Genomic DNA, 19,135 nt, shown 5'->3' with positions numbered 1-19,135 from the left:
CCCAATTTTTTGGCTTTTCATTTCAGAATTCTTATCATAATAATGTTTTACAGTCTGCTCACATTCTCTCTTGAATGTTTGGGTCTTTCTCCTGTGTGTTTACATGCAGGATTAGCTTGGTTAATGGCTGTGTCACATTGTAAACTGGAGAGCCCCCAATCATAAAGAATGGCAGTGTTTGTGCTCCACAGAGGGGTCAGTACTCAATATGATTCACCAGGGTTACTTTCATACATTTTGCTTATTCGGATTCAGATTTTCTTATGTCCTTCAGGTCGATTAATAATTTATTCTATTGGGTTTAATGAACATTCTCTCTCTCTCTCTCTCTCTCTCTCTCTCTCTCTCATCCGCACGTCCGTCCGTCTGTCTGTCCATCTGTCTGTCTGTCTGTCTGTCTGATCCTATTTCCTGAAACGAACAAAGAAACATGTAAAAACGAACTGTCAATCAAATAAAATTGTCTGCCCTTTGCACCTTTACCTGCTCTACTGTTCTCTTAATTTGGCATCTTTTGTAGGATGACAATTACCTCATTCTCTCGCACACACACACACACACAAACACACACACCAGGCAGGCCTGGTCCCAGCATCAACAGATGTCAGGTGACACAGCTCATTAACATCTCCTTTCTCCTATTCTTTTGGCTCCTCATTGTCTTGAGATATGAGATGAGCCTTTGTTGAGAGTTTTGCCCCCTTTTTCTCTCAGGCAGGCAGGACCCATAATTAGTGTTTTGCGCTGGGCGTACTTTCTCACAGGGCTATGACACAATTAATCAGCACTTTCCCACCAATGCGTAAAAGCCTCTCGATTCTATGAAGACTACATTTTTTGGTTGTGACAAAAACATTAGGACACAAAATTATTTTAGATACATATAGTTACAGTTTAGGAACAACCAATAAATGGATACATTATACTGATTTTATTATTTGGTTACAAACTAGGCCTAATTCTGATACATATAATAATAATAATAATAATAATAATAATAATACTACTACTACTACTACTACTACCACTACTACTAATACTAATACTACTACTTCTACTTCTACTACTAATACTAATACTAATACTAATACTACTACTTCTACTTCTACTACTACTACTACTACTACTACTAATAATAATAATAATAATAATAATAATAATAACATATCCCATCGAAAATTGAGCAGAGTCTTTTATTTTTCAACAATCTTCACCTTTTGCTGTCAATTAAGGTGTCTCCAGGACACAGCTAAGGTGATAAGGTGCAACTAATTAAGTGTTGCTCATGCAGGCTCACATGCAGTTGTTAAAGATATTTGTTACACGTGTGCTCTTAATGCTTTGATTTAAAAAAGTCCTACAAGCTTGTAAACATCCGCTATTATTCAAGTCTTTGTTTTTTGCTTTGAGGCAGTAAACCTCCAATGTTTTTACCGCTTAACGACCACATCATGTCTCACAAGTTTTGCTGTGATGTAGCAGGGGAACATTCATGGCTTGGTCCCCCTTGAATGTGAACCTGTTCTGCATCTGCATGTGGAATCCAGAATTTGTTTTAAATGATTCACCATAATGAAATGGGGCTGTTTCTACCATTTTGGTAGAAATTTGGTAGAAATTGCCTAGTAGCTATAACTAGGCAATGTAAATAAGTATGAATGAGCACCAAGAAAAACCTGCCCCCTGCCAGACTTTAGATCATGATGCCTGGTTGCGACCCCTAAAACAGTTGGTTGTATTTTTTACCAGCTTCACCGATCATTTTTGTACAATTTGAAGTCCTGTGCTCAAAAAAAAAACATAGATCCTTTTGTGGTTCATCAAGTTTTCAAGGTTTGTATTAATGTTTATGCCTCAACTAAACAATACAATATTCTTAATTGACTTGTAGATTTTGTTTGGTACCTTCCATTTATACTTTTGCCGTTGTTTCAATGGTAAAAACTGTTTTCAAAGTATGGGGGAAAATGTCAATCAAATTGAATTATAGCTATAATTGTTATACAACTATATTTTGTACTTTTGATGAAATGAAGTACTGATAAGGAGGGGTGGGTGACGTATGCAGTCTATTGCTGTTGTTTAGTCTGTTTATCAGCTTGAGTCGAGGCTGAAAATTCATCAAAGCGGATTTGATGGTTGTCGAATTTATATCATAAACATCTGTAGTACAGCAATAAGATGGTTTTACCTAATTCTAGATTCAGGTCAGTTCAATTTTCTGACCACGTAAATTTAAACCAAATACACAGATATCATGTCAGAATTACATTACAAATTATTTTCTGTTCCACACTAATTGACCCTGCGGTTGTATAATATACGTTGACCACACTAGAATGGCTCATGAGCTAAGGTCTGACTGTGGAGAAGCTGTAGATACAGTAAGCACATTTGTAATCCTGTAAAAACACGACTGCCCAGCCTCGTCTTCAAACACACATTGGGAATCACAGTGTCTCCCTGTGGATTTCAGTCAGAAAAGGCGACCAGTCGAGTGTGGTTGAGCATTTTGCCGTAGTTAGATGGGCGGTAGCTCTGTGTTTTGACAGTAAGTGACGTGATGTGAAACTGCATTTAATGGAAGAAGCTATATTATAGCTTGAACTGTATTTTGTTTGGCTTTAGACTTTTGTTTTTCACTGACCCAAGGGACAATTTTATGTAATATTCAGAGAGACAAAAGTTGTTTTATGTCTCGAACAGTACAAATTTGTGTTGACAGGGCTAATTGTTAAGTGTGTGGTCGCTGCTCTCAAGGCCAATGGAGCACTTTTGGTTGTTCCACTAAAATTTGTATAACTTATGCAGAACCACAGAGTTATTCTCTACCCTGACACTGCATTCAGGTCATACTGTATCCACTGTTCAGTCTCAGTGTGCTACGTTTTCTAATAATAGAATATAAACTACTTGGCAAGCAGGACTGCATTTAAAGATTCCACCTCCTTTGAAAAGAGGCTGGGCTTTGCTAAAGGGAATTCTATGTTTCATTTTGAAGTTATTGGTCCAGTTCCAAGACCATCTAGCCTCCAATGATCAAAGGTTGAGTCAGAGAAAAGCCTAGCGGGAGGCTTATGCAAAAATGTCTTCTCCTTATTGCAAATCAGCCGACACATTGGAAACCATTGGCGCTTGTTTAAATGTCAATATGCCCAGATGCAGTTTGGCTGTGCTTGGTCAAGTTTGAAGTATGTGCGTGGAAAAAAGAGAAAAGCTTAAATAGAATTTAGAGGTTCTGAAAGTTGCATTGATTGAATTCCTCTAACATGTACAAGGCTGCGTTCAGCTCCCATGTGCCGAGCCAAGTCTTTATTCAGCTTATTAGAGAAATGATGTACATGACAAGTATTCAGGAAAGTTAACATGCACTGCTGGAGGACATACGCGACTTAGGTAAATGTACTAATATCTCTAAGTAAATGTTCAGCATTCTATGCAGGAGGAAAAGAAAAGTATGTAGTGGATTGGTGCTAGATTGACTGGACTGATGAAACTCCAAATTAGTGATATTGGAGACGGAGTGAACCTCATGTTTGGCCTTCAATTTGGGGATGACGTGATTTAAATTCTTAAATTATATAATAAAGCTCTACTAAACTGAATATGTGAAAATTCAAGATTCAAAATGACAAAAAACACCTTCTATCTTCGATTTTGGGGGTGTCCGCGCTTTCAGGTCAGTTGAAGTATAACATAAAGTGGCAGTGATGAAGAGTTGAAGAGGGGCTGAAGAAGCATAAAACATTCCTTGAAATCCTGCCGTCATCTCAGCTCCGTCCTGCGCTGCTCTCTGCCCAGACAGGCAGGAGCTTCAGCATTGATCCATTATGTTAATGGTGAATCAGTGGGTCACACATCAAGCAGTGTGTTTCCACCTTTAAAAGCAGACGAGACATCCAAATCCCATGACGGAATAGGGACTTCTGGGTCTGTTGTAGGTAACAACTAGGGTGGGAGGTTGAGGGGGGCTGATAGCATCGCTAGGAATTTAAACAAAAGTATTTTTTCCCCTCAAAGCCACCATCTTTCAGTCTGACGGTTACTGTAAACATCATTCCAGCACACAGCATTATAAGACATGCTACTCCACATTCCTTCAGCCTTTTTTAAAGGTGGAAAGATGTCTAATATATTGTGTGTTTACCAGTTGGAGGAAAGGAACATTTACCTCAAAGTCATTTGTTTTTAAGTGCTCAGAGATGAGCCAATCTTCCTCTCTGAGCCTCTTTGCTGGGAATAAGTGATAGTAGTAATTCATTTTCACTACATGAGCTATAATGTGCAACCAAAAATCAAGTTCAAAAGTCGTAAGATGTTATGATTCCCACATTCCATGATTATGTGGAAATTTTATTTTTGGACTATGAAAAGTACACATTAACAGTGCAAGCATGTACTTGTATTAGTATTAAAATAATGACTAAAACAAGTGACTTATCATTGACTTTGGAAGTGATATTAAGAGGCTTCAGACGTCCCAGTGTGGCTTTCTCCATTTAAAACCAACTGACCTTAAAATCTGTGCTCACACTTTGGGTTTGTATATAAAAATGCATACCTTGGCAGTATGCAGAGAAGGGAATGTACTCTATGTCCAACCATTCACTACCTGCAACATTACTCTTTTAGGCAGTATGATATCCAACCTGCCATTAATACTGCACATCCTAAAATTCCAGACTAAATTGGGAGATAAAGGCACTTTTTCTGTTCTCCAGTGTACAAGTAAAGACATGAAAATACCTTCTTTTTTTAAATATACTCCTCATTTTATTAACAGAGGCCAAATAAAACTCAGCACATTGTATTTACAAAGGGAGGCAATAAATATCTTAATAATAGTCATAAAATTATTTTTGCTTACATTTGTTTTAAAAAAAATCATAAATGTGTCATGTTGTTAGTAGCAACTCATACAAAAACCTGCCGTCAGACAGGTGAATATACACTACTGGTGAGAGGAGGCTGGAGTTTGTCATCAGTGAGAGAAGGAATGGCAGAAGCAAAGACTTTCCCTTTAGGATTCACACACGCTTATCTCGCTCAAACGCTCCCTGCAGCCTGGATAAGTTGCTCATCTGGGTTTATGAGGCAAAGTCTTAATTGTCATATGTGTTCACTCAGAGATTAGGGGGGTTGGTGAGATGTTTACCGTCCATGGATTACAAACAGCACGCGACTGCTTTCCCAAAAGCATCCTGAGACTTTCTGTCCGGTACGGATGAACGCATTAGCTACGTTTAAATGCACACAGTAGACCCAACCATGATGTTTACATGTGTGTAAAGTAGTCCATTTATAATCCGTTTACCTACAGGCATGACTCACCCATTCCTCTCCCATGCAGTCAGAACCTGAATTCTTTACATTTCAGTGTTTTGAAGCAATCTAAATACTTTGTGGTATCCATATAGTCCCAGATCTTAATCCTCCTCTCTAAAAGACAGAACCTTTGTCTCTGAGTTCACTCACATTCACAGGTTTAGCTCGCTACTACAGCTTTAGCTACCTCACAAGTCTGCCGACAGTTCTATGCTGGACATCGTCAGCTCATGTAAGGTATCACATGGTGCCGCAATGTGAAAACTCAGATTGTGAGTGAAGCAGCAAAATTCTGTATTTACATGTTCATTTACAGCTTGAATAGTCCAGCTAATATCGGCCTGGATCAGCTGTTTTAGCAGAACTAAGCTTGTTTAGGCTTGCTTAGTCTGATTAAGGTTTTAGTCAGACTACTGCATGCATTTACATGATCATATCTTGGTCTTAGTCAGACTCAAGTCCCACCATTGCTGTGCATGTAAACGGAGCTGATTTTGGAAAAGTAGCCCAGCTCAGCGCTGACTCAAAGGTTTCTCCAGATGAACGCGTGCATGGACGGCCGGACTAGGTTAAGGATAAACAAAAGAACAAAGAGGTAGAGGAGGTCTTCATCACCAACCCCAACATATTAGCTAGCTCACACTCAAAAGAATCAAGGTGTCCTTTTCTGGAACAAAAGTTAACAATCGCAAGGAGGAAAACACATCCAGTCGAGATCTATCCGCTGAAGGGGAGACGAAAAGGGATTAACATCCATCTCCTGGTGTGATGAAGTTGGAAGACAGAGTGGAATTATGAATCACATCATCAAACGCTGCTGTTTTTTTTTCCATTTTTGTTTTGTTATTTTTTCAGAGTGCTTAAACAAGACTACAACCTCGGCTGTTGCCCAACGAGTCGAAGCATGTCGTGAATCACAACGTCAAGGAAATCACACAGTACTCAGAGGGTTCAGCGCATTCCATCCATGAGTAAGGCTGAGGGTGAGAGACATACGAAGAGAGGAAGAGAGAGAGAGAGAGAGAGAGAGAGAGAGAGAGAGAGACCTGTCCAATATTGCACTCAAAGCTACACAGTTATCTTGGTGGGGCAGTGTCACCTGCGACTGCCACCTCTCCGCTCCATCTCCATGGTGTCTGATTCCAGTGGAAAGTATGGGAGCCACGTTGTCAGGGGCAACACAAACAAAACCGGACAGGTATTCCAATAAATCTCTAGTTGGCTGATTTTTATAACATTGCGTCAGCTCCTGCCTCAGTCCCCATTGTCAAAAAAAACAAAAGCACGCCTTCAGCCTGCAGTTCAAACGTAGCTGAGAGCGACGGCGACCAGAGTTCCCTCAGAGGTCCTTTAGTTTATCCAGTATAAATAACACGGCAGACACGTTAGCACAACATTAACCCAGAAGAATCCAAGAGTTAGGAAATATTCAGTCATCCTGAAATACAAAAATAAAACTTTGACTATTTTGTTCTTTTTTCGCGTAGTCTTTCCTTTACAGAGGTGAAGTCTGAAAGGTGATTCTTTAAGACAAGAAGCTAGAGATTTTCTCCTTTTTCTCACTGTTTCTTTCTCCCAAGGAAAATAGTGCCGTCCCATAGGTGCCCGTCAGTTCCTCTTGGGTTTTAATCGACGAGCCCTTCGTGTCCGCTTAGTTACTGTGGTGAATCGAAATTCCTCAAGAGGGTCCACCCGGCCCCTCGGGTGGCGCTTCATGAAATGGACCTCCTGTTGCCTCTGCGTGGTCTTCGAGCCTTTCTTGGGCCGCCCCTTCCGGTTGAACCCCAGGTACCATCCTTTGTACTTGGCCGACACGAGGGCGGTGTAGTTGTTCTCCAAGAATTCCTCCACAAAGACGCACTCCTGCTTCCTTCCATCAGGCTGCAAACAGTCAAATAATATTGTGTTAGTGATCTGTCTACCGATCTGCATCACCTCTTTACGTTTGGTCAATGTAGCTACGCGCTCGGCACCGTAATCTGATCACCTGTACTAACTGCTGCCCTCTTCATCATGAAACTAGTCCCTGACTGGTTGCCATTATGACAGGAAGCCAAATCAGAGTTTAAACACAATGACAAAGCCTGACGCATTCATTGATTTTGTCCAGTTTCCTGTGATTTATACTTTCTTGGTCCTTCGTTTACTGTATGACATCATTTTCTCTTAGTTCAGTCTAAATCTGGACCTTTGTCCACAGCTTGAGAAACCCCAAGTTTACAGTCTAAAGGTAGTTTTTGTGCAGCTCTTTTTCTAACTTTTCTTACTAAATTTCATGAAATAAGTGAATGTGCGATCTGAAATATAGTAGTTAACTTATTGTGAGCTCATGAGAGGCACTGTTCCTACATTGTTGTCTCATGATTCATTCAACTGTATGAATAAGGTAATACAATTAGACTTCAAGGGGGTAAATCATGTCTCAAGATGTTAAACTCAACATGACTTTGTCCTTGTCTTTTAAACAATCACACCTTATTGTATTGGAGTCCCAGGACTTTTTACAAATGAGGCCCCTGCAACTTAAAGTGAAAATGCACGTTCCTGACAGATGACTGTGATGAGAGAGCGGAAACGTGTGTGAATAACAGCCAGCCCACTCACGTTGACAGCATGACTTATTAATGCAACAAAAATCACACGTGTGCCTCTGCAGCGTTCACTCTCTGATATTAACTTCTTTTCCATATCGGAGCAGTCACATGCGGTCATCCTGCACTTGCGGCCACCTGGTGTAACTAAGTGATATAATTGCAATGGCATTTCTCCTAAGTGACCATTAGTCTCTCAATGCATTGTGGTGATTGCAGTCCATAATTGACTGATCGAGTGTCAAAGGAGTAGGCTGATTACGTAATGGAAGAATGGCTGTGAGTTATCAAAGGGGTTTTGTTAGGGTGTACACACAAACAGCAGGCCAGAGCCGACCGGACGCCACGTCCACTCCCAGAGTTTCCTTTAGAGAAATATTCATTTTAATATAAGGAGATAATGTTCACTTACCCGTCCAACTATTTTGCCCTTCTCGTTCATGCAGATGTAATGTTCACTCTCTTTCCCTTTTATTCGAATGTGGCTTCCAAACGTTTCTGTCTCCACAACAAGTAGAGCTGAAAAGTGAAAGAAAAGTAGAATCCATTAAATTCTGGTCAGATAGATATCAGGTTTAAAGAATGTTATATATAATACAATTCAGGCTACATTTTACAGCGGTTCTGTTTTTTTAATGCAACCCCCAAGCTACTGAAGACCTGGAAACTATCAAATGAAACTTCCAGACCTGGATAGGAATCCTACAGAATGATTCTTTCTTGTTTTAAAGGTCAAACTGGAGGCTTGGCACCGACAGACTTGAGTCTCATACAGAAACAGACTCACTTATGGAGCAAATATAAAGCCTGTACATTCATTAAAGCAGCTATTAAGGATGATGTAACTGGGAATTCACGTTTATCCACAGTCTGTTTGTCAATGAGATAAATTATCAAAGTGTCTGTTCTAACAGAATACACAGATACTGATTTGTGATGACAATGGCTTACTGATACATCGATCAGTCTGTATTCCAGATCGAGTCATTCTGGTGGGCGGCAAATAAATCACTTAAATCAAAGTGCACTATCACTTTAACTCCCCTCATGTAACACGACACATTGACACCACACCAAAACAACTTCAAACTGACACGGCCCTAATCCACTCTAAAGACGCATCCCAGCAGCTCCTTTATTTATCCTGGAGCACCCCCCACCCCCGCCCCCCCCGTCGTAACCTTAACCTCTGCAGGTCACCTTTGTTTCTGCTCGGCCCTCACCAGCACACAGAGATCTGCCAAACATTTGTGCAGCAGTTACGAGCCCCTCAGGATTTGGTTTCAAGTTCCCTTTAGTCTGTGCTCACTCAATCAAAAAGTTAAGATGATCCATTTGTTTAACACACAGGGCTTTTCAGTAGCGCTCAAGGGAGCAGAAGAAGAATAGAGCAAGGGGACAGGCCAGGTCTGAGGGCGGACACCCCCCCCCACCCACCCATTAAATTCAACCATGAGAGGAAACTGGGAGCTAGGAACCCTGACTTCAGAGGGAAACAGAAGGAAGCAGTTTGATTGAAATGGTTATTTTGTCTTACTGTGTATCCGTGTTTCTTTAAATATGTGTAGCACTTTATTGTCATTTTGTGCACATTGTATTCTATACATCAACCTGCATGTTGTCAATTTGTAGCAAACACTAATGCAAGCTGTAGCTTAATTTAAAGGTCCAAAATGATATAATTTTTTTAAGGTGGAAGTGAAGGATTAGAGGACTTGTGCAGATTGGTCACATAATGACCTCCATAATGGTATTCCTATGCAACAAAGTGGAATGTGGAGTGTTGCTTTCTGTGAACTGCAATTCAGAATGTTTACAAGTTCCCAACATATATCTATTATCTGCTACAATCACCGAATGTACGTGGTGATGTACATGCAGTATAATGTAACATTGTAACAAGTATTCAGTTGACATTTCAGTTTTGTGAGTCAAATCAAGTCATTTGCTGTCACTCTGAGCCGGTTTGCACCAAGAGCCAAAATTCAGACAGGAACATCAAATAAAACAATATTTCCTTACAGGAGCTATTCTCATGTGACCTGGTCTAAACTTAATCTGTACTCTCCTGAAATAAACTACAGCTTGATCTTTAAAAACGAGCTCCGGCCAGCTGCAGGCTTCAGTGGAATTAATTAGATCCCTGAGTCATAGTTCCACTGAAACACAAACAGGCGGCGGAATCGTTCTGTCATCAATACCACTAACAAGTGGCATTTGGTTTACAAAGGAGGGAATGCAGTGCTTTTATTTACAGTGTAAGCACTTCAAAACCATAATCCAACCATAATCCACAACCTTTAAAAAATCTGTAAATGTATGAACAGTACACTTTGATAATCTTTCGTCAGCCCTCTGACTACAAGAGTGTTTAGAGGGGAGATAAATTGACTCTTTGAAACCCATTAAAATAGTCTTTAAGTGACTTTGTTTTTATCAGAAGAGCCTCTAGCTACTGTTGACTGGATTAACTTTATGGGGTTGTGTCAAACTGCTCAGCCTTTGCTTTGCTTTGGCAGCAGTGGAAAGAAAATAAGAGCATTTACAAGTACAAGTTTGAATTACATGGTGTACTTTCTACTCCTCCGCATTTATCTGGCAGTTGTGGTAGTCACTTTGGCAATTAATACTTAATTCAATATGAGATCATAAATTGTTATCCTTGTCAGGGGGAAAAAAACATTAGTCAGCCTTGTTTTCGCTTGATGACTTATTGAGCGAGGTATGGAGAGATGTAACAAATCAACTCATCTGAAAGCATGCAGACCGTCCAATGTACAAAGAACAATGTGTAACCTTTTAGGTGCAGGCGGACCAGATACTAGACTACATGATCACATTAACCCCCAAGATTGAAGGTTTGGATGAACATTTTCAGATGATTCAAATTTTGATTCAAGTCCTTATGTAAAAGAGACAAAAGTATCTTCAGAGATACAAGGGTTTTGCCAAATTGTTGTCTCAATGAGTATGTTTACTTTTGATAACACTTAACAATTTTGAATGCAGGACTTTTATGCACTTCTTCCACCATCTGACCTTAGAGTCAAGATAACTTCTTGCTACAAAAATGAGCAATGAAGAGAGTTTTTCCAGTATCTGATCAATAACCACAAAAGCCCAAATGAGTCATCCAGCATGTACAGCGCTCACATCAGCCGCCTTATTTCTGCTCTTAAAGTGTTCCCTCCCGTGCAGGGAGCCTAAGTGTAGCATGAACAACGTGGGGCCACAGACATTTATCGACCCCAACGTGGGGTCACCTGTCAAAAACATTGGAAACTACTCCTTTAATTCCAGATTAGTGCTTTTATCATTTTAAAAGCCTCTGTGATGGCCCACCATCTGCTGCTGCTGGACAAAAGGCATAAATTACAAGGGATTTTTCAGTACTCTCTTTAAGGCAATGAATATACTAATACCTAAGGAGGAGAATAACTCACCCCACTTTAGCTGCATAGATATGGAGGGCCTGACCTTACACTGCAAAAATCCACAACTACACCCCAGCAAAACACTCCATTATGATTGTATAGTATAGAGCAAAAAACTGCAAAAGCAACAGATACTTTGAATTCCTTCAAACTACTAAAATATGCAGCACAACACACTATGCAACTTTTAGACGTGCAGTTAAGAATTTGGTTTAAACGTTTTTATATTTTCACTTCGATGAAACATTAATGATTCGGCTCATTAGATTGACATTTCCACCAAGCCTGTAAACAGGAATTGCATTTGTTTGCAGGATTTGAAGGACTCCTATTTTCTTGATTCATGTTTGTGTTTAATTAAGTAAAGTAAAAACTTTCAGTAGTCAGAAACAGACCTACCTATGATGTCAAGATTGTTAAATTGTTATGTACTGAAACACGCAGACTTGTTTCTTGCCAGATCTAGTGGAAAAGCACACTGAATAACTCACAAAGACAATTCAAGACCAATTCTGAGGAGTGAATCGGGCGTGGTGTCTGATAAGACGGATTTGAGAAATACTGGGAAAAATTGTCTTAAAACAAGATCTGGAGACTTTCCTGAGTTGCTGTTTTTGCAGTGTAGGCAGCTCCACTCCACACAGATATACTTCTTCTGGTTTGTGGCTCTTTGCTGTAAGGCTGCAGTACATTGACGGAGTGGATTAGTGCAAGTGGAGTAACTTCCTGAGCGTTATTAGAGAGTGCAAAGGAGTTCACAGGTGCCAGGTACTGCAGCTGGATGGGGATGGGGAGGAGGAGGTTGAGGAGGGGGGCAGGGGTAGTAGAGTTGGCAAGGCCTCATGGGAAATATTGGATCTGCTTCAACTCAAGCTCTAACAAGCAGCGAGGACACTTCGCCTCGGCGCATCTGCGAGCGAAGACACTCACTCAGAGAACTTCCAAAGAGCAGTTTCAGAGCTGTGAGTCAGCTGGAGCAAAACAATGCTCCAGGAACACACAATAACACATATCGTCACTTTAGGTTTGTGTGGTCTGTAGAAATGATCAATACTTGTCAATACTTTTCTGATGATAGATTCACCTGTGTCTCTGTTCAACCAAATCACTGCACAGAGAACAGTTTGTGCTGGTCAGTGGCATGGAACAAGATTTGGCTAACTACATCAGATTACTTGCACGTGAAAGCACCAGTAGCACTACAGCTACTTCAGTAGCAAAATAACACAAGGAAAAACTGCTCCATTACAAGCAAAAGTCCTGCACTCAAACGTAGTTCTGTATTTGCAGTGAAATGTACACAAGTATGAAATGTAAAAGTAATCAGGGTTTGGGTTCACTGTTTGGTTAAATGCTTTTATATCTACGTTTGTCGATATTGGTGCTTAAAGAGGGAAATGAGAGAACGAATAGACCACAGAAATAAAAAACAGGAGAGAGAGCTAACCTAGCATTTCCATTGCTACATAAACGCTGAGTCCAGTCAAACCTGCTAGCTAGCAACTTATCAGCAGCTTATTCAGAGTTCATTTAAATTGCACATTTACATGGATTGTGAAAGATGCCTTTATCAATTCAGGATTTTGATGTTGATGACTTTTCACTGTAGGGTTTGAAAACCTGACACGTCTTTGTGTTTGGTAACAAGAAGGCGATGCGAGTTTGTAGGAAGCTAGAACTGCAGGCTAGCTGCTCGCACTGTAGTGATACAAAGTAGCTCAGTTCTGTGAAACAGCAGGAAACAATCCAGTTGCCCGGATGACCCATCTGTCATCAAGCTCAGTAGTCATTACTGACAAAATAATAATAAAGAAAAAAATCGAATAGAATGCTTAAAAAAATTTGAGAAACATGATTGACAGTTGAGGTAATGATGCCCCCTGTGGTGATTTGTTGTATTTTTTGGGCTCAGTTTCCCAAATCAGGTCCCATCATTAGGGGGCGCTACAGAGACATTATGTTTTTCACTGAGCACGCAGTTTATAAAGTCCTGTCAGGATGTAATGAGGATTTCAGCAAATTCTACAAAGAAGTGTTCTCTCATACCATACTTGCCCCCATCATCTCCATTCGCGTTGACCTTCTTGTCCACGATCTGGACGTGTTTCCCAGTGGTTCTGCTGTACAGCTGGTAGATCCGAACCTGCTTCCGGCTCAGGTCGTCCGGATTCCTTGTGTGGTTCTCGATGTAAAACCTAAAATCAGCAGAGCTTTGCTGGCATTCCTGTGCGGAGGAAGTAGAGGGAGGCGGAAAATGAAGACACACAGACAGGAGAGAGAGAGAGACAGGTTGATAGAGAGAGAGAGAGAGAGAGAGAGAGAGAGAGAGAGGTCGTCACGGTACAGGTGTTGATAGTAACGTGCGCTGCTGCTTTTACAGGCTCTGTGTCAAGACGCTCCAGGGCTTTGAAACTCTGATAAAAACATGGAAATTGTAAACTGTGCTATCTCCTTTTATAACTGCGTGTTTTAAACATTTACAAGCTGCTAATTACGCTCCAACACAGTGTTAATGAAGTAGGAGTCAAACTGTAGTTTAGTTGGCGTGAATACTTGCATTGTTTGCTACTTTCAACTTTTATTTCACTAAATTCCAGAAGGAGCACTGTGAATAGAGAATATTAACTATAGCTACATCTAGAACTACTTGTGCCTTACTTGAGTTAAAATATATGATATTATTTCCAGAGACATATAGTGCTTTTTACTCCACACATTTATCTGAGAGCTGCATTTACTCTGAAATTATTTGTATGACTCTTACTGATTTTTATACGCTATCGGCTGAAAAAAACTCAACAGTCTTCAAATCATGTCTCCAATGTGTCCCCATGTGTCTCCAAATTTATGGATATGGTCCTTCCAAAGTCAGTCACAGTCTTTATTTAGGGACTTGAATGGTACTGGATGTTAGCAGTTGTGGTATTAATGCTCTTTCTGAAGTAACTTGACTTGCACCATTACTATTGTTGCCTTGTATTGAGAGAGCAGTGTACTATGTGCCTGCGGCGGTATTAGGAAACCAGTATTCCATTTCTACAAGCCAGCAAGCCACTAGCAATTATACACCTGAAGCATCCAGACCTGTTGCACTATCATCAAACAAATATCTGCCTGCGGGCGAAGTAGTGTCCATAAATTAGGAAATGCAGCGGGCGGAAGACATGACTGAGATGGCAAAGAGGCACCTCCAACCACAAAAACACTACAAGACCAGCGGAGGAATTTCATCAAACTGTACAAACGTGTCTCTCAGAATTCGTATAGGAAATCATGGACTTCAACTCCATGTCTGAACGCAACTGTGTCAGCCCAGCCTGCGGAACACGGAGGAGGAAACTTCCAGAAGCTCTGGAATCTCGGTTCACGCCAAGATCTCATTTCCCCAGCTGTACGGTGTGGTAATTGCACAGTAATGGCTTTTTATGTGGCTGTTCTCAGGTGGCTAATTATATACACATTACATACCCTGAGTCCTTGTTATTCTAACCTCAGCAAATTAATGACATTTAGCGAACGCGATGGGAAATTACAGCCACGGGAGAACAAATCCTTAAACCCAGGGAGGAAAACAAACCGCTCTTGTGGATCTGAGTGCGGATGGTGTCGCTGCTCTACTAAGCTGAGGGTCAGACGCTATCATAACGCCTGTGATGTTACGTTTGGCTGCATATGGAAACTGTATATGTAAAGATCAAAGTATCAAAGTTTTTGTCTTTAATAAAGATTTAAAAAGTTAAAGTTAAAGTTAAAATCTTACCATTCCTGCCAAGCATGTTAACAAAAACCAAGGCAACAATGATAATATATCTAAACTTAAAGCATTTTTTTTAGAAATCTTTTGGATTTAATATTTACTTGGATATGAATATGCAATCATTACACTGAGCTCCGAGGCTTTTTGGAAACATTCCCTAAGAAATCTTTGTATTAAGATATCAGCGTTAAGATACTTGTTATAGTCTTTTGTGGCGGAAAAAACAATATGAAGAAAAGACAACCAACTACAGAAAATATTTTACAGAAATTACTTAGTAAAGTAAGGCTACACCCAACCACAGAACAAAAAACTTAGCATAAAATCCATGAGCAGTGATCATCAGAACTAAGACATGATGAAGAAAAGAGCGCCACCTGCTGAAACGCCAACTTCATCCCAAAAAAAATCAAATCGCTCCACCACCCGCAATCTATGTTATACAAACAAAGAAACTGATGAAGAACTTTACTTTAGATATGATCAGTGATGGATGCCAGAACAAAAGAGGCAGAAGTATGCGCCACCTAAAGAAACTAGGGCTGCACCTAACGATTATTTTTTTAACGATTAATCTACAGATTATTTTTTCGATTAATCGAATTATCTATAGATTACATTTATTACGCAATATAGCAATTATTTCCCCTTAAATAAATATCTAACTTATTTCATTAATATTTCAATATTTTCTTCTACATCATCTTCTCTTGAAAACAAACAGATGTAATAAAGATTTTGCGATGCATTACTGTATTCCACAAATAGCCACCTTTTGACTGATCATCTCCGTTTTACAATCCAACATATTGCCTATTCAATTCAAGTAAAGCTGCATGTCAGCCGGCAAAGAGCCAGACCGCGATGCTTTCACTTAAAACCTGGGCGATTTTTATTTGCCGCAGCTTGTTCTCCGGTAGCCATCTTACGTCATTATGATGCGCCGCTGCACGGTTATGCAAACCGACGTATTTACGTAGTCGGTTTGCGTCGACGCGTCACCCCACCCCTAAAAGAAACTACCAGCCATAGAAAATCTATCAAAATCATCACCCTATGGCCTCACCAGGTGACTTCCGAACAAATGCTCCACGAGGTTCAATTCAGTCATCATGCAACAAGCCGTGTTGACCCTGAACACAACAGAAATGAGTTCAAAAGCCTTTTAAAGGAACACACAACTGCAGCCTTTAACTACAACCCCGCTGGGCTGCTGAGGGATTCATCCCAAATCTTACCATCTCTAAACAAACACAAAGGTGTGTTTGGTGGACATTTTGCGGCCGGGGGGAAACAAGCCTAAGCACATGGCTGAGGTGAACGACAACGACAACATTTTTTGTTATCAAGCTGTCTCCTTTCTTCAAAGACACGGGATGAAAACGGATATGGTTGAAACTTCAAAAAGTCGCATGCCAAAGCTCATCTTTGCTTAAAAAGTTTCCTCTACGCATCTGAGATACACCTTGCTCTGTGCTTTACACACAGACATACACACACACACTCGCATGTTGGCAGCTCCTTCAACATTTACTTCCAATTGTGGTTGCTTCTGTTGTTTTTCCTGGTGAAATCACAACCACAGCATGACATGTAAGAGCCATTATCTGCACAAAGCAGCACTGTGAGTCAGAGCAGGAGAGAACATGGAGACACAATGTGACAGAGACATATTAAAGGGCCATTCCTGCATTTTTCACAATATTAACAAGTTGATCTTTGGAATGAGAGTCAGGGAGTCACTGCACAGAAACTGGTTTGATAAAAAGCCTCCATCAGTCATTTGAACCACATTTGATGCAAACTGCTGATGAAAATTTACAGAGCAAATTTGTAATGTAGTCACACACACACCAACACTGTCCACGATGCTTTAGCTTTGTTTGTGACAACTCTTATAGAATAATCAAACCACACAGACTAACATAATATCACAATGTATGATATGTTGTTCTGACTGGTGAATCTCTGGATTTTTTAAAAACATATAAGTAAGTTTTTAATGTTTTAATGCTTTGAGGAAAGTGAAGGAATCTGGTTATGCAGCTAATTAAACGTATTTTATATCATATTTCAACTTTTTGTGTATTGTGGAGAAAAGTTTCATTTCATTTGCTCTGAAAATTTGTGTTTTTGTAAAAGCAGCAGCAGTTTTTTGTGTTCAATCTACAAAATATAGCAAAGAAAAAAAACACACGTTTACATAAAATGATGTAATGTGGGTTTGGCGGGAAAAAAAAGTGGACATTGGGACAGCCCGTGTAAAAGAAATGTGATGACAATGCGAATTGAATTTCAACACAACACACACACCACTCGCTCTGCATGTTATCTGAATCACAGCGCGGTGTGTGTGTATGTGTGTTCATTAGTGGAGCTCTGAAAAACATTATTGCTCAACAAATAAGTCGGAGGCAACGAGCGAATTTGATTTAGGACACACACGCACATGCATGTTTTCTGTCATTTTGATCAATATTTTCGAAAGTTCAACGTGAGAATTGATTTGGAGAAATTCTGTCTGCCAGTTATCCTAACTGGGAGCTAATCACACTTAATATTATAATCTCTATAAAGCTGCACTGTGATATAAACTTTAAGGTCTAATGAGTGTATACTTTGATATGATTACATCACTTTAATGCTCTGCTTTTCAGTGAGATGGTGACTTTACTTAGCTTAGTCTCAGTTTTATACCCATGACATCACTGCATCATTTACTTTCACATTAGAGGTAAAATTACAACAATCCTCCCAATACGTACACATTTAATCACTGTAAATTAAATTACAGCAGGTCAACCCGCACGTTTAACACGCGGTCAGTCTGCGCATCAAAGAGCCTGCCCATCACCATTACACACAGACACACACAGACACACACACATGAATTGAACGTAAGTGTAAGTGTAAACATACCTGTAGCTGGAAATAGAGCGCCAGAAAATGTAAACACCTAAGTGAGAGAGAGGGGGGGGGGGGGGGGGGGGAGACAGGGGGGAGGAGGGGAGTGAATCACATTGGCAATTACACGCAGCCTTTACCTGCGTGACAGCAAGGCGCAAATATGAAGCTTTTGGCGACTTCTATTGGCAAGAATGTGTGTATTAAGTGCAAAAGGCGAGCGGAGATACACTTACAGGTATATGAACCTCGAAGGCGGCACAGACATCTTGACTTGGGGCGGAATACACCTGAAATACACCTGTTTCCACAGATTTACAGCCCCGGGAAAGGTTGGCGAAATCGCCGGCCCCCTTTCTCTCCACAGCGCGTCCTTTTTACGCACACAACTCCGGTGGTAAGCGGGAGTCTGAACCCCAGTGTGAGGACCGATCACTGGAGAGGGACACAGTCACGGAGTGCAACATGAGGTTGCTTCCTTGTTGGAGGGAATTATCCAGAAGATAGTTTCAAGTCTCAAGTCTCCAAACGCGCCTCCGGAATCTCGCAACAAATCGGTGCCAAATCGTGGAGCAAATCCTTGCTTTCAAAAAATATCCTTCAGCTTTCCCCCAAAATCCTGCTTGTCCAGAGTGATCTCTCGCACACACACCTTCCTCACACACTCCTCAGCTCCGTCCGTTTACCTGCGGTGCATTTCTACACCTTGCATAGGTCATTTTACTCTACCAGGTGCTGCAGCGGTGGAGGGTAAATCGCCCTCCGATCAGAGAAAAGTGTGGGAAAAAATCTTATCCAGAGACACAAAAAGTAGCGTTTTTGTAAGGCAAAAAAAAGTAGCGTCTTAGTGGTAGCGGTGTCAGCGGCTCCTTGGAGAGGTGCTGGTGGTGAGGTGGTGATGGCGCAGCACAGCCTGTCAGTAGGGTTTGTGCGTCTGCGGCTGGAGATTTGGGCACAGTGAGGCTTTCTTGTTGTTGGTGGGTGGAAACATGTCAGCGGTTTGCACCTGATAGGGTAATCTGAGAGAGAGAGAGAGAGAGAGAGAGAGAGAGAGAGAGAGAGAGAGAGAGAGAGAGAGAGAGAGGAGAGAGAGAGAGAGAGAGAGAGAGAGCTGAGCTGCCTCC

The 19,135-nt window shown here is 40.7% G+C and overlaps 1 protein-coding gene across 1 annotated transcript; it reads right to left on the bottom strand.

The window, feature by feature from the left end:
* Positions 1-5,389: 5,389 nt before the first annotated feature.
* On the bottom strand, positions 5,390-18,951 carry fgf24 (fibroblast growth factor 24). Its single transcript, XM_076148851.1, has 5 exons — positions 18,248-18,951; positions 18,027-18,063; positions 13,397-13,574; positions 8,329-8,435; positions 5,390-7,206 (listed from the first exon to the last, which is right to left on the bottom strand). Exons 1-5 carry the CDS (start codon positions 18,277-18,279, stop codon positions 6,934-6,936), a joined length of 627 nt encoding a protein of 208 aa, XP_076004966.1. The 5' UTR covers positions 18,280-18,951; the 3' UTR covers positions 5,390-6,933.
* Positions 18,952-19,135: the final 184 nt, after the last annotated feature.

This window comes from Genypterus blacodes, unplaced genomic scaffold (genome assembly GCF_046128005.1).
Source record: "Genypterus blacodes isolate CSIRO-AG114 ecotype Tasmania unplaced genomic scaffold, CSIRO-AGI_Gbla_v1 ptg000044l_1, whole genome shotgun sequence".
In the NCBI taxonomy this organism is placed as follows: Eukaryota; Metazoa; Chordata; class Actinopteri; order Ophidiiformes; family Ophidiidae; genus Genypterus; species Genypterus blacodes.
This window is presented reverse-complemented; position numbering and strand designations above follow the sequence as displayed.

Excerpts from the sequence above, each read along its gene's own strand:
- fgf24 (XM_076148851.1), bottom strand. The coding sequence starts at position 18,279 with ATGTCTGTGCCGCCTTCGAGGTTCATATACCT. Across the intron at positions 13,575-18,026 it reads CGCTCTATTTCCAGCTACAG|GAATGCCAGCAAAGCTCTGC; the intron begins GTATGTTTACAC and ends TCCTCCGCACAG. Across the intron at positions 7,207-8,328 it reads AGGGCAAAATAGTTGGACGG|CCTGATGGAAGGAAGCAGGA; the intron begins GTAAGTGAACAT and ends GACTGTTTGCAG.